Genomic DNA, 14,011 nt, shown 5'->3' with positions numbered 1-14,011 from the left:
TTTCCTCTGGACGCTCGTAGGGGAGCTACTCGCATTCCGCCAAGTGTTGAGGGAGGTGACCTGGATCTAGGACCCGTTCTCTGGGACCATGACCAAAGATCTCTCTCATGATCTGTCTCCCCTGTCCAAAAGCCTTTCCATTGCGCCCCTCAGAACACACAAACTGTTGCCCCCCTCGCCTGGCCCAGCCCTCTTAACCCCGTCCTCTCAGTCAGCTCCAGCACAGGGGGTCTGAGGCACCCCGCCAAGCTGGTCCTGGTCGCTGGGCCCCAGGCCCAGGCTCCCTCAGGTATCCTTCCTGAAATGCCTTCTCTTTGTCCTGTACGGTTGCCTGAGGGGACCCTCCTTTCCTGGGCTAGCTCCAGAGCTCCTGAAAAACCAATGTTCTCCAGCCACAGGCTCAAGGAGACATTTCTGACCCCTGGAGGTGGGTCTTTTCCCAGAGTTCTCTGGAGTTGTCTGGAGAAGCACAAGAGTCCACCTCTGTTTCTGCCCTCAGCAGGCTAAATGCTACGGGTGGTCACTGTTGTTCTTTTGGTCTGAGGAATGTCCTAATTATATCTTTGCTTTCATTATATAGACAGAACCCTGGGTCAGCCCAGGCCCTGGCTTCTGGAGATGAAGTAGACGAGCAGTTATGACCCGACAGAGTCACACCATATGTAAGCAGGTACCACTAGGTGTCATTTTGACCTCGTTTTGCTTTCTCAGCTGTGCCCCAGATCAACTGCGATGTCAAAGCTGGAAAGATAATCAATCCCGAGTTCGTCGTAAAATGCCCAGCAGGATGCCAAGACCCCAAATACCACGTTTATGGCACGGACATCTACGCCTCCTACTCCAGCGTGTGTGGCGCCGCAATTCACAGGTGGGTGGCTCTGAGAGTAGCTGGGCTGTGGGCAGGGAGCTCCCGGGGCCAGGTTCCCGGATTTAGCCAGCAACACTGTACACACGTAACGAGAATCCTTTACTTGCTGTGGCAGCCCTATCCCGGGGGTCACACAGAAGCCACGCGTGGTCCCGGATCTCCGTTCACAGCGCTCTGTGGGAAGGACCCACTTCTCTCTACCCTAAGGGGATGGAGAGGAGAATTCTGCTCCCACAGATTCACGACAAAGAAACCAAAGTTCTGGGTAACCGCAAGCCTGTTTTTTCTATCTGTATTTACTGGACGAGGAAATAAGAGGTTATAAGAAGAAGTAATAATAAGTAATAAGTAACAATAAGATAATATAAATAATAATAATAATAAGACTTCATAATAAAAAGTCCTGGAGGTTTGGAGAAGAAATGTCACAGCAGCGGCGATGGCCTGGAGGTGAGTGGAGCAGGAAAAGTGAGGAGGAGGGTGACAGATGGTTCTGTTCGGTCGCTGTTGGTTTGGGACCCAGGAAGGAGGACCGGAAGTAGGACATGCTTTGATGCTTTGAACAAAGTCACTGCCTAAATGAAGAGAGGCAGAAGTGACCTTCACAGAATCCTCAGATGTCTTTTTGCATCAGCTGGGAGTCCAGACCCAGGGGGATGCACGTTTACTTCCTATCCTTGATAATAAGGCTAATGTGTCTGTGTTGAGCACCTCACTTATGTCACCTTAAGTGACCGTCCTCTGTACTGTAGCCACTACTGTTATCCACATCTTACAGATGGAGAGGGGCTGACTAGCTTTTCTAACACCACACTATTAAAAAGCATCCAAGTGGGGACTCGAACATAAGTCCATTGTCCATGTTCCTAACTGCCACTATGAGACTGCTTTGGGACAGGACTCCTGAATCGATGCTCAGCCACCAGATACAAAGTTTCTGAAGTATTCAGGCTTCAGGATCTTTTTCCTTCTCTTCACTTGCACACCAGTCAGGTGAAGGATCCGTCATCTCCCTGCCAGAGAGAGGGGGAAAGATACAAAATTTATTCCCTCTCCAGGTGTCTCATCAGTAGCTCTCAGAAATTTGGGGAAGCAGCAAGAATGAAGTCTATATGTAAACTGAGATTTAAGAATTCTAGCAGAATCTGTTGGCCGTCGTCCTTTCTCACTGCTGCCGAGGAGGGCTGATGAGCTGACTCATTTTCCGAGGGGACCAGAACTCTGAAGGCTCTATTATGGAGAAGCAGGGAAACAGTCCAAAAAAACTACCCCAAACCCTGTTTCTTAACCCCAGAATACAGAAAAAAATATTTTACTTTCATTCTGAAAGAAATTCCGTGCAAAAAGGAAAGAGGTACACAAGTCTACCCGTACGTGCGTGTGCACGAATAAACACATGCCCGCTCCCACACGAATGCTTGCACACATGCATCCTTACACACGTGTGTGCACGCCCGTACAGCTCCCACTCCATAAACACTCCTCAGCCCGCGTCTGTCTGGATACTGATGTCTGCTGAGGGGCCGAGCCTGTCTTAAGGTCACTGTATTTTTCCAGGGGCATCCAGGATTGTTGCCTCCTGCTTACCCTGGCCCTTGCTGGCTCTGCCTTGCCTTTCTGTGTCTCCCAGGCAGGACAGAGTCCATGAGTTGATTCAACCTCACAAAGATGCCGTCATAATCACAGTAATCCCTTGCAATGTGATTCGTTCCTCCTAGCACCATCTCAACCCTACGAGGCTGCTGTTAACATAAATTGTAACATAAACATGCTGTTTATTAAAGAAGAGCTGAGAAATAAGGAAGTTAATTCAATGGCTGGTTAGTTTCACATTCCGGATTAGAGCTCAGGTCCTCTGACTTCCAGTCCAAAGCCCAAGCGACACATTTACGTAAGAACAGGGGCGTCCCAGCGCTGCTTAATATACAAAGAGGACTTGAGGTGGATGTGGACTTTGGACGAGTAAGAGTCAGGGAAAGCATTAAGATGGATGGACACTCCACCGGAGGGCAGAGTAAGAAGGGAGTTGACAAAGACCAGGACTCAGTAATCCCAGCGTTTTGGTTGGGCTGTGGAAACTCGCGGAGAGAATACAGAGGGGGTGGAGAGGTGGAGGACAAGAGTGTGAATGTTTTAAAAACCGAGATTTGCTATTTGAGCAACCAAGTGCCCTTTGAAACTTCCTGGACCAGCGTCTGATCTAGTGGGAAACTCTGTTCGGAAGGATGTGTCACTGTTCGTGGGGAGGATGAATAGAGGTCTTAAGGGAGAACAGATAGGAATTTGGGACACTCTCAGTTTTGTTTTTCACAAACAAAACAAGTCTGTTTTCAGAAGGCAGGACTTAAGACAGAGAACTTGAGTAGAAAGTACACAGGGGGCCTCCAGCAGTGGTCCATCAGAGCCCCCCACGGTCAGAACTGGGAGACTGGAGAGAGCACACTTTGGTTTTGGCATTCAGATTCAGCTTTAGGATTTAATATTCACGCAATAGATCATAATCAGATGTCTTATGATGAGCGATTCCCTCGATTCTTTCAAACCATAGGGACAATGAACATATTTGAAGCATCATAGTTTAGCTCAGTCTTGTCCTGAATTCGCCTGTGTATTTAGAGTGGGACCAAGTGCGGGGGAGGGGGAAGATTTCTCCCTAGTGGGGTGATGGGGAGGCCATCCCCATGCAGAGCACACTTCATGCCGATTTCTGACCGGATGCCCACCCTGAGAATGGCAGCTGGTCAAATCCCAGCTCTTTTCTCCGAACCATGCAGCTGACTTGCAGCTGAGCCCAGTGCCCTGGGACCAGGGTCAGAGAGGACAGGAACCTGCGGACTATGTCCAGCATCATACAGGACATCTGAGGATGTAAAGAAGTGGAACTGGTTTTTGCTCTTTCAGATAATATGTACAAGGTGCCTGTCTCTGAGTGAGGATAGAAACAAGGTCACATTTCCATAAATTCTCCAAAGTACCACGGCTCCTATCTGCTTCCTAAGTGAAACCACAGCCTCTTGAAGGCTCTCTCCATCCAGTTTCTCCTCCAGGGGCTGAGTCTCTGGTGCATTCCACCTCCATGGACTGCCGATGGCACCTGAAGTTTACAGACCCCTAGTATCTACCCTTCTTATTTACAGACCCCAGTATCTACCGTTCTCTAGAATCTCTGAGAAGGTCCACATCCTCTAGTTAACTCAGTCCTCAAGAGGAGGCAGCCCCCCTGCCGGCAACAGGGAAACCTCAGGAGCACACCACAGTTCTGTTGTGTACCTTCCCCAGAATCTGGGTTTTGAGTCTCACACCAGCCTCTGATGGGGCACCAGCAGCCGAGAAGCCCCTGGGCCCTTCTCATTCCTCCCACAGCAGCCCGAGGGAAGCTCAACACAGGCCCGCCTCCCCTCACTGGGAGTGGCAGCTACCGTGCTTTGGACCAAGGGTGCGCACACATTTCCTCAATACAATGAACTGTGAAACCAAGGGCAGGATAATTTCTTGGGAGAGAAAGAAAAAATTTTAAGTAAATATAAGGAAAGGGAGCATAGGATAATTTTTTTCAAATACTTGGAATTTTCAGCCTACATGAGGGCTGTGCTCGTAAATGTTGAACGACCAGCTCCCCCAAAGCAGGGGTAGCGCTGGTTTGCCAATTGCAGGGGTATAAATCCTCCCCCCGGGGCTGATTTCAAGCTACCGTGTGAAATGATCCAACTCTCACAGTCCTGGGATGTTAACAGTTGGCTTTCGTAAGCCCGTGTGGGCGGCAGGCACACACCCCCGACAGGCCTTCCGACGCGCAAAGATAAAATGCTGTCTTTTCCCTAAGAAAATGTCTAATCTAATTGGGAGACCAAAGTCAACTTAAGAAATTTTTAGGAAATCGCACAAGACCGAACAAAATCAGAGTCTTGGCTGTGAGACAAGAGTCTGAGGCATCCTTAGGAAGGGATGTAGCCAAGTCTTTTCAGAATCTCTGTGGAGAAGAAAGTGTTGGGCACCGAGCAGCACAGGGTTCCTCCGGCAAAAGTGGGAGCTGGTTTTCCAGAGGGAAAGAGCAGCATGAACAGGCCCGAGAGGGGAAGCTCTGCTCTCTGGCAGGGAAGCTGAGGCCAGGCCAGCTGCAGCCGGGAGACCCGAGGGAATGGCTTCTAAGAAAAGAGAGGGCAGGGTCACAAGGATTTAGGAAGATGAGCCTCAAAAAAATAAAAATAAAAAAATAAATAAAAATGTCTCCAGGTCAGAATAAAAAAAAAAAATTTTTTTTTGGAACGATGAAGAATTGGCATCAGGAGGTGGTTGTGCTTTCGGACTCCCGAGGGACAACTGTGACCAAGTGGGACAAACCCAGGATTCCAGGTCAGCCAGACCTGGGTTCGAGTCCCTCCCTTGCAATTTACTAGTTACAAAACCTGGACCGAGTCATTCCAGTGGTCCAAGCCCGATTCTGGGAAATGGGAGCCATAGCACTGCCTTCGCTCTACGACTCACAGATTGGCCAGGAGCAGCTGGGGAGGATGATTTTAAAGCAATTAAGCGCTCTATACGTCAAGTACTATTATCCCTTTCCTTCCTTCTGGGTCACTGAGCAGTTGAGTGTTGAAAGTTCTTGACTCGTGAAGGCGGGAGGGCACGAAACAGCAGCTCTCGTCCTGGAGGGCAGGGAGGGTGTGGATGAGAACAAATCTAAGTGCATTTTTAGCTGCCACAAATCACACATGCTCACAGGAGCCTGTTTAGGCTCCGGGGCAAAGAAAGGACAATGGAAGGGGTGCCGAGGAACCCGCATGGAGCCCCCCGGCTTCACATACAAGCCAAGAGGTAGATCTGTCTGTCTCTGTCACACCAGGATCTCAAACCTTCAACATCCTAGACATTAAAGAAACAATTTCTGGTCCTTGGGGAGGGAATCTTTTTAATGAGTTCCATTTAGCTGCACACTTCCCACCCCTGGCCCCGTATAAAAGGAAGAATTTGCTTTGTAAAATGTCATGGCCACCTTCAAAAGAGCGGGAGCCATTCTGCCATGTCACGACACCAAATTAGAAATGGTCAGGAAAGACGTTTTCCTTAAAACAACGAACTCGTGGGGACGAGGAAGCCAAGCAAGAGAAGCCTGAGGCACGGTGGCAAAGAGAAATTGCCACCTAGCGGGACAGCCGGGTCCTGTACTAAGCTGGGGTAAACCTTGTCTTAATCTCCCTCTTTCCCGTCTTTCACTGAAGACAGAGGCTGGTGTGCTAGTCTGTTCGTCGCGTCCAGTGGGATCTTCCTTTTCTTCACCATTTTGTTTCTCTTCACAGTGGCGTGCTCGATAATTCCGGAGGGAAAATACTTGTTCGGAAAGTTGCTGGACAATCTGGCTACAAAGGGTCTTACTCCAATGGTGTCCAGTCGCTGTCGCTGCCGCGCTGGAGAGAGTCCTTCGTCGTCTCAGGTACGCCCGAGCTCAAGTGACCTCACGGGATGAAATGTGCCTTTTCAACGTTCTGTTGGCTTCAGTGTCTGGCCCAACTCATTTCATCAAACTCTGAAGCGTTAGCTCTTCCGATAATTAGGATCATGAAACAATAAATTATAATTATCGTGATAAATCAACTACAGAGTCTGGAAATATTAAAAGGCTCCCCTTGCTCGTTTTAAACACGCTGCAGCCATCCCTAAATCCAGTCAAACTTTTAATGAAGTGAATTCCATTTAATAACTTGGGCTTTTTTTTTTTTTTAAAGATTTTATTTATTTATTTGACAGAGAGAAATCACAAGTAGATGGAGAGGCAGGAAGAGAGAGAGAGAGGGAAGCAGGCTCTCCGCCGAGCAGAGAGCCCGATGCGGGACTCGATCCCAGGACTCTGAGATCATGACCTGAGCCGAAGGCAGGGGCTTAACCCACTGAGCCACCCAGGCGCCCTAACTTGGGCTTTTTTTAACTCCGCCTTTCATTAGGCCAAGTGTGTCTCATGTCTGGATCCTCATTCCTTGATATTTCTGGTCAATGGATAGGGATATAGGCTCTTCGAGAACCGAACTACTATTTTGAGATTTTTTTTTGTTTAATTAATTGTTTCACTAGTCAGTTCTTGCTCTCTAGCTCCTTAGGATTTTTGTAGATAATCATTTTCATTCTTTTCTTCCCTCTTCCAACGAGGTGATGTCAGTGAGCTAATGACTAGTGCGATTTCACCATGCAAAGGTAACCGAGTATCTCTGTATAATCGTAACCTGCCCTTGCCTATTTTTGTGAAATTCTCCCAACCTAACCTTTTGTCTTGAATTTTAATTGAAAGAAAAATTGAAGGACTACTATAATGAATACCCAGATTCCCTTCACCTAGCAACATTTGCTTTATCTGTCGACCTATGGTTTATTTTATTTTGTTCTAATCCGTGTGAAAATAAGCTGCGGGCATCATGATACTTTTCCCTCAGTACTTCAGCATGCACCTGGTACAAACAAGGACATTTTCCTAAATAACCACAATACCAATACCACACCTAAAAAATTAACATTGATACAATAACATTATCTAACAAATAGTTCTTAATCAGTTGTGTCAGCTATCCTAAAATGGTCTTCATGGAAAGTTCTTCCTCTTACTCCTGCCCCTTCTCTCTCCTGCCTTCCTTCTTTCCTCACTTCCTTCCTTCCTTCCTTTTCCACAGTCTAATAAAAATCATCCACTGCATTTAGTTGTCGCCTCTGTTGACTCCCTTTTCATCTAGAACTAGCTACTACTGTACTACCTTTTTTGGTCATGAATGGCAATGACATTCTAGAAGTCCCAGCCAGTTGTCCAGCGCTGTGCCTCACAGTCTGGACCACAGACAACTCCAACTATCTCCTCATGATTGGATTCAGGTTAAATATTTTCCAGGGTTACTACACAGGTAGCATCCTAGCATCTCTGTTGTGCTGTGTGACTGTGGCCAGCTCAGAAGGCACAATAATGTTAGTGTGTCTGGTTGTTGGACAGGCTGCACTTGACTGCTTGGCTACTTTACAGTATCTCTCCATGGGAAAGATACGTTGTAATTAATAAGTAATCCGTAGGGTGCTACTTCCCCAACAAATTCACCTAATGATTTTAACATCTATTAGTGATCCTTACAGCAGCACTAGATATTGAAAAATTATAATTATTCTAATTCTATTATTCCTTCCACATTTATTAGCATGTATTCTTATAAAAAGAAAAGGGGTATTTCCCCCTCTCCACACCTATTTTTTTAAGTACCACTATGGACTCATGGATTGTTTTTGAAAATATATTATAATCCATTATCATCATTATTCTTTTTGGCACTCAAATTTTCCAAGTTTGACCAGTGAGAGCCCTTCAGGCATTTTGAATTTTGTTTGTTTTTGTTTTTCTTGACATGTCCTTATGCTGTTTGAGCACAACACAGTGTTGTCATCATCTTGTGTTTTCCTTACTCTGGGCCTTTAATCTCCCATTTTCTCCAAAAAGGCTTCACATGATTTTAAATAGATTCTAACAAAGCCTCCTGGCATCTTGACAAGATTAGGACCAGTGCGACTCTCCTTAGGAAGCACCGATGCAAGGACCAACGGTGGCAAGGAAGGGAGAAACATTTCATAACATAGTAGGTCTTCTAGTTTTGGACATTTTCTGGTACCTTTATGTGTCCCAAGCCCCAGCTCCTACTGTCCTCTATGGATCAGAGTCTTAATAGAACTACAAACAGACCTTTTAGGATTCCTCACAACTCGAGCCATCCTGGTTTCCTCCTGCCTGCAGAATTCTGCACCCCCACGGTTCAAATTAAATGGGTTTCTACGTCTTAGTGGAAAGTGATCCGGCATAGCATGGTGAGAATGCAGAATAGAGGCCGTATGAAAATGCTAGTATCTAGAATTATCTAGAATCCAAATGTGTCAGGTCTAGAAAGAAACAGAATCTCTACATAGGTGTTTACCAGTAACTCCTGGCTAAGTAAGAATGTTTCAATCTTAGGTGCATAGGCAGCAATTCAAGAATCCCAACAGAAGTGTAAAAGGAAAAATTAACTCCAAGAGAGTAGCGACGTTTGGGGTTTTGTAAATGAAAATCAGTCTGCTGAGATTATTCCCTATAAATGTCAACTTCTGCGTCCCCTCATTTCACCTAGTGACATTTAACCAAAACACTTCTTGCCAATTATAACAAACGCGTGTGTGCTTCTGCAGTGCCTCTTCCGAGTGCGTGAGCGGGGAGAGCACATTGTGGGGGAAGGGCCCTGACTGGCCGGCAGCCAAGACTTGTCCCCACTCTCCGGAGGCTCGGGTTTATCTGGACTGGGTCTGAGTCCTCCTCAGAGGGCTCAGGTGCCTCTGTGACCTCTCTCTAGGTTTTTATTTCTAATTTTCACACATCACTGTGCTGCTTCAGTTAATTCGCTTTGGCAGGCGGGGTTGGGAGCAGGAGCTGGGATGTGCATTTCTGGTCAGCGCAATCTTTTGACAGTCCAGGGATAGGCAAGGTCAGAGAGGCAAGGTCAGAGAGCCATTTTTTTTTTCCCTTGATCCTTATTTCAGAAAACTGAGCTCATGTTCCTTTTCCTCTTGAATAGAAGCAGACAGCAGAGGATTTCAGATGCGAAAAGAGTAAACAGAGGGAGACCACATCTCCGCTGTGTGCTCTGTTGATCGAGTGGGTCCCACAGCCCTGGGGCCCTCCTTGGGTCCAAAATAACCCCAATCACTGTTATTTGGAGGAGGCCCAGACAAGGGCAGGGGACCTGGAAATGCCACGCTCTGTTCCCGTGGAACTTTAATGAGATGAAATAACTCCATAAGCCCAAACATTTTGCCTCATCGCCACTGTGAGTGATATTCATAGGCCGCGCCAGCAGAGAGTCTTCCCGTCTCTCTGGTAACATATAGTTCCCAAAGAGTAGAACTTTTTTTTTTTTCATTAGATCCTCATAACTTAATGGAGAAAATCGGTCCATATCATTGTCTGTATTTCCCAAATGAGAAGAATGAGAGTCTCCAGGATTGAGGCAGTTAATTAATGGCAAATAGAAACAGAAACTTTGAGGCTCTTCTTCCCAATTCCAGGCCCCTTCTGAGCCCCTGTCATCCCATCTGCTTCAAGACTCTACAATCCCTTGTGTCAATAGGGCTTTCGGCAACATCGTGTTCTAGATTCTGTCCTACCCCTCTGGGTCTCCATCACCCCACTCCTCACCATCACCCCAAGCCCATCCTATAAAACTACTTCCTTAGGTTGCAAGGTAAAATTCTTTCATTATCAGATGTAAATATTAGATGACAGGTGAGACCCCTCTGAGTTGGGACAGAGATCTAAGCATTAAGGTCTTCCTTCTCTGAATAAATCCTTACTGAGGATCTCCTACCTTGCAGACACTGCTCTAGGCGCCAATTGGACACTTACCAATTGAGACTGATCCCCTGCCTTCTGGGGCTGGTGGGGAGGGTAGGAGGGAGGCCCCGGGGTGGAGGGGTGGGGGGGTGGGGGGGTGGGGGAGGCTTCTGTATTGCAAGTGACACTTGCCATCCCACTGTGAAGCAAAACTCCTGCAGTGGGATGTCAGGCATCACTTCCTGACGGAGGGAGGCTTTGTGGGCGGCAGCCTTCTTGGGGAATTTTCAGTTCTGTCAGGCTTGGTACCTCCTCACCCAGCCCCGATCTTCTGATCGTTTTTTCTTTTTTATGCCTCCTTTGTTTTCCTGATACATATTAACATTCCTTCTCATCGCCTGGCCTCTAAACTCTCTTTCCCTAGGTGGGTAACAAATGTTTATTTGAAACCTACTTTCAGGTTTCTCTAGTGCCATGGAATTCAGATGGATCCCACAGGGTCCATGAAAGGGAGAGAGAGCCATTGTGCAGAGCTAGCCTGTGACCAGAGCTCTGGAGCTTCCAGGAGGAGGCAGGGGGAGTGTTTTTACATTCATCTACTGACCTAATTAAACATTCGACACCACATGTATGGAAACCTTAGCTTCCATGTCACATCTTCATGAGCAGAATAAGGGTTACTAATGGGAACTCTGAGTCATGGAGATTTTATTGCTTCCTTTCCAATATTAATAAAACACAGGCTCTACAGGAAAACAAAACATCGCTTGACTTTCTTATTGTAATCAACAATTCACCTGGGGGGAGACTGATGGATTTATTGAACTCCAGAGAGATAAATAGGAAGGAAGGAGTCAACTTACCAGAACAGAACCTTCTAAACCCTCTGGCTCTAGAAAGAAATCTTTTTTTTTTTTTTTTTTCATTTTTTTTTTCTTTCTTGCAGAAGGTAAACCCCAAAAGGGTGTAACCTACCCATCGGCTCTTACATATTCATCAGCGAAAAGCCCGGCTGCCAAAACAGGCAAGTGTTCATGTGTGATGTCATCTAAAGCTTCCAAGTTTGTAAACACATGTTTTAGGAGGTAGTGTAGAAATTAACATCGGAACGGGTCAAGCTCCACTGACTCCAGCAATATTTCAACAGATGCCAAAAGCACAGGCACAGAAATCAAGGGGATGAGAAGGCTAGGCTGAAGGGTAATGCTTTAGTTTTGGGGTTTTGTTTTTGCAACTCCAAGATCATTTCTATGTTTGTGTCATTTGCATTCAGAATGACTGTAGCCTTCGATTGTACCATATTGTTGCGTTAGAAGATGGCAGGACATTCTGTCTAGAAAAGTCCCCTGACAGCTGAAAGGGGAAAGGCTGTCTCTGCTTAGGTATGAAATGAAGGAAAGCAAAGGGGGTGATGTGGTATATGTGTTCGTGGAAAGCGACTCATGGAAATAATCCAAGCCAAAGATACACTGTTTATGAGGTCGTGCTGACCCAGCTTCCTGTGAACCACAGAGTACAGGTGGATCTCAGGCCAGGAAAATGCCTTTTCCTAGGTTTCTGTGTAAAAGCAGGAACTGAGCTACGCATTACTGTGTCTTTGGGGGCATTTTGGTTTCCCACACAGAATGGATAAATGTCCCTTTCTAACATACACATAAAAGGGATACTTGGGGTCTCGCCCAGCTTCTAGAGGAACCGCTCCTTAAAATTATAGTTACATTAAAGAGTAAGTTTTCACCTATTCAAATAAAAAAATTCCAGTGAGAACTGTAAAATGGTGACCCCCTTGTGGCTACCCAAATGATAAAATTCCTATAGAAAGTGGGGGAGGCAGACAAGATGAGGATGTGAGGGCTGTCCATGGGTTCCACCAGTCTTGGCATGCCCCTACACAAGGCTTCCTAATCCCTCCAGGCCTGTGAGTTAACAGGTAAATCAGGTCAGGATGATCCCTCAAGGCATAATAACCTTCTTCCACAGGGAAATCTCTCACTGAAAAAAATAGAAACACCTTAAAACGATAAAAACCAAAAGCATCTTGATTTGCCTGGTGCTGCTCCTGCTGAAGATGGACTTTTCTAAGATTTAAATACTGTTTCCCCAGGCAGTTAGCAACACCAACAGGCAGCTGTGACTTGGCTAGAGTCTCAGGCTACCCTGAGCTAAATAAAAACAGGGAAACGTTGGTTTGTAGAAGCTCACCAACCCTGAGAAGGCACACTGCTGGTGCTACATGGAAGTAAATCTTTATTAGAGGTTGCTGGGCTGGAGTGGCGGAGGAGAACCCTCTCCTGGTTCCCCTTGGTCATTGCCCCAGCCCCTCCCCCTGGAGGAAAATCAAGCTGAAGTTTATGATAATGTATCTGACTTCCTAAGAACCTCCTGCCCTCACAGCTTGTCCCCACCAAGGCCACCTCTTGCCCCTATCTTGAGAATAACACTGTTGCCACCAGAACTGTAGAGGCATCGTGGGCCATCCTCTGATGGGAACCACATTCAGGAATCTTGAGGTTATTTGTGACTTGCCTTCCACTTTGTTCCCCTTTAGAGGAAAAATGTGGAATTTGGAATCAAACAAATGTGGGTCCAAATCCTGGCTCGGCTACCAAATTTCTGTGAGACCTTATGTACATTTCTTGACCTTTTGGAAAACATATTCCTAACCTTAAAAATGGGAATTCTTGGATTGGCTTCCAGGATTGTGATTAATATCAAATGTACAGTCTTATATAAAAGAGACTGTTCCAGTGTCGGGCACATAGTAGATGCTCAGTGAATATTAGATTTCCTGCCCTTGTGTATAATCCTGCAGCCCGTAGTGAGTGAGTGGCTGGAAGAGCTAAATCCTCTCCATCACTCCGACCTCCAGGCATTGCTGCCAAACTGGCTTCGGTGTCTTTCTCGTGGTGTCTCACATCTGACACTTACTGCAAGAGCTGTTTTCCATTGGGGGAAGGGGGCGTGTGACATAAGATGATAATAAATGTCAACTACTGCCATTGATTGGATACCTACCATGCATGAAATAAAATCTATGTGATTAGGGCCCTAGGGTCTGCATTTTAACACCTTCTTCATGGCCTAATAATGAATCAAGTGTAGGGAACTCTGAGGACCTCCTCCTGCTGCTGAGAAGGTAGTCATCTACAATTCTTCATGACCTTGGGGTGCCTGAGTGGCTCAGATGGTTAAGCGTCTGCCTTTGGTTCAGGTCATGATCCCAGGGTCCTGGGATTGAGCCCCCACATTGGGCTCCCTGCTCAGTGGGGAGTCTGCTTCTCCCTCTGCCTCTGCCCCTGCTCATACTCTCTTTCACTCTCTTTCTCTCAAATAAATAAATAAAATCTTAAAAAAAAATTTCATAACCTCATCCAAAGAGTAATATGTTTAGTGCCTACAGGAAATTTTGACATGTGTTCCCATGAAACTCTTTGAAAAGATCTCCATGAAACTTCCATGTATCTGAGATTATATGGAGAAACTATTTTACTGGTTTCATTTCAAATTCCTCAAAAGGAACCAGGTGCTATGAGGACTTCACTTTGGGTCACACCGGCCTTATGTTCAGGAAGGAATTGGGAGTAGAGCAATTGGAGTAGAGCTCTTTCTCTGTCTTTGTCTAAAAGACAGTTCCATTGCATGCAGGAGAGTAGGCAGAAACAACAGCCCATGGAAGACCATGGAAAACGAGAAATGGCCCTTTTGGTTGAATTGATGACGCGCTTGAAAGTATCTGTGTTTTAAGCAGGTAACACAAATGGCTGCCCTTGGGATATTTAATCTGCTCTCCGGCAATCTGTATTTGCAAAGGAAGACTGAGGTAT

At 46.2% G+C, this 14,011-nt stretch overlaps 1 protein-coding gene across 4 annotated transcripts in view; it reads left to right on the top strand.

Annotated features, from left to right (window-relative positions):
- The window catches only part of VIT (vitrin), a 103,102-nt gene that overhangs the window by 48,670 nt on the left and 40,421 nt on the right, over positions 1-14,011 (top strand). For all 4 annotated transcript variants that reach the window (XM_059405426.1, XM_059405425.1, XM_059405424.1 and 1 more), the window contains exons 4-6: positions 712-868; positions 6,166-6,299; positions 11,134-11,211. In XM_059405426.1, the coding sequence (XP_059261409.1) occupies positions 712-868; positions 6,166-6,299; positions 11,134-11,211 (369 nt within the window). The remainder of the gene's footprint in view (positions 1-711; positions 869-6,165; positions 6,300-11,133; positions 11,212-14,011) is intronic.

The sequence above is a fragment of the Mustela nigripes genome, chromosome 7 (assembly GCF_022355385.1).
Source record: "Mustela nigripes isolate SB6536 chromosome 7, MUSNIG.SB6536, whole genome shotgun sequence".
Lineage (NCBI taxonomy): Eukaryota > Metazoa > Chordata > Mammalia > Carnivora > Mustelidae > Mustela > Mustela nigripes.
This window is presented reverse-complemented; position numbering and strand designations above follow the sequence as displayed.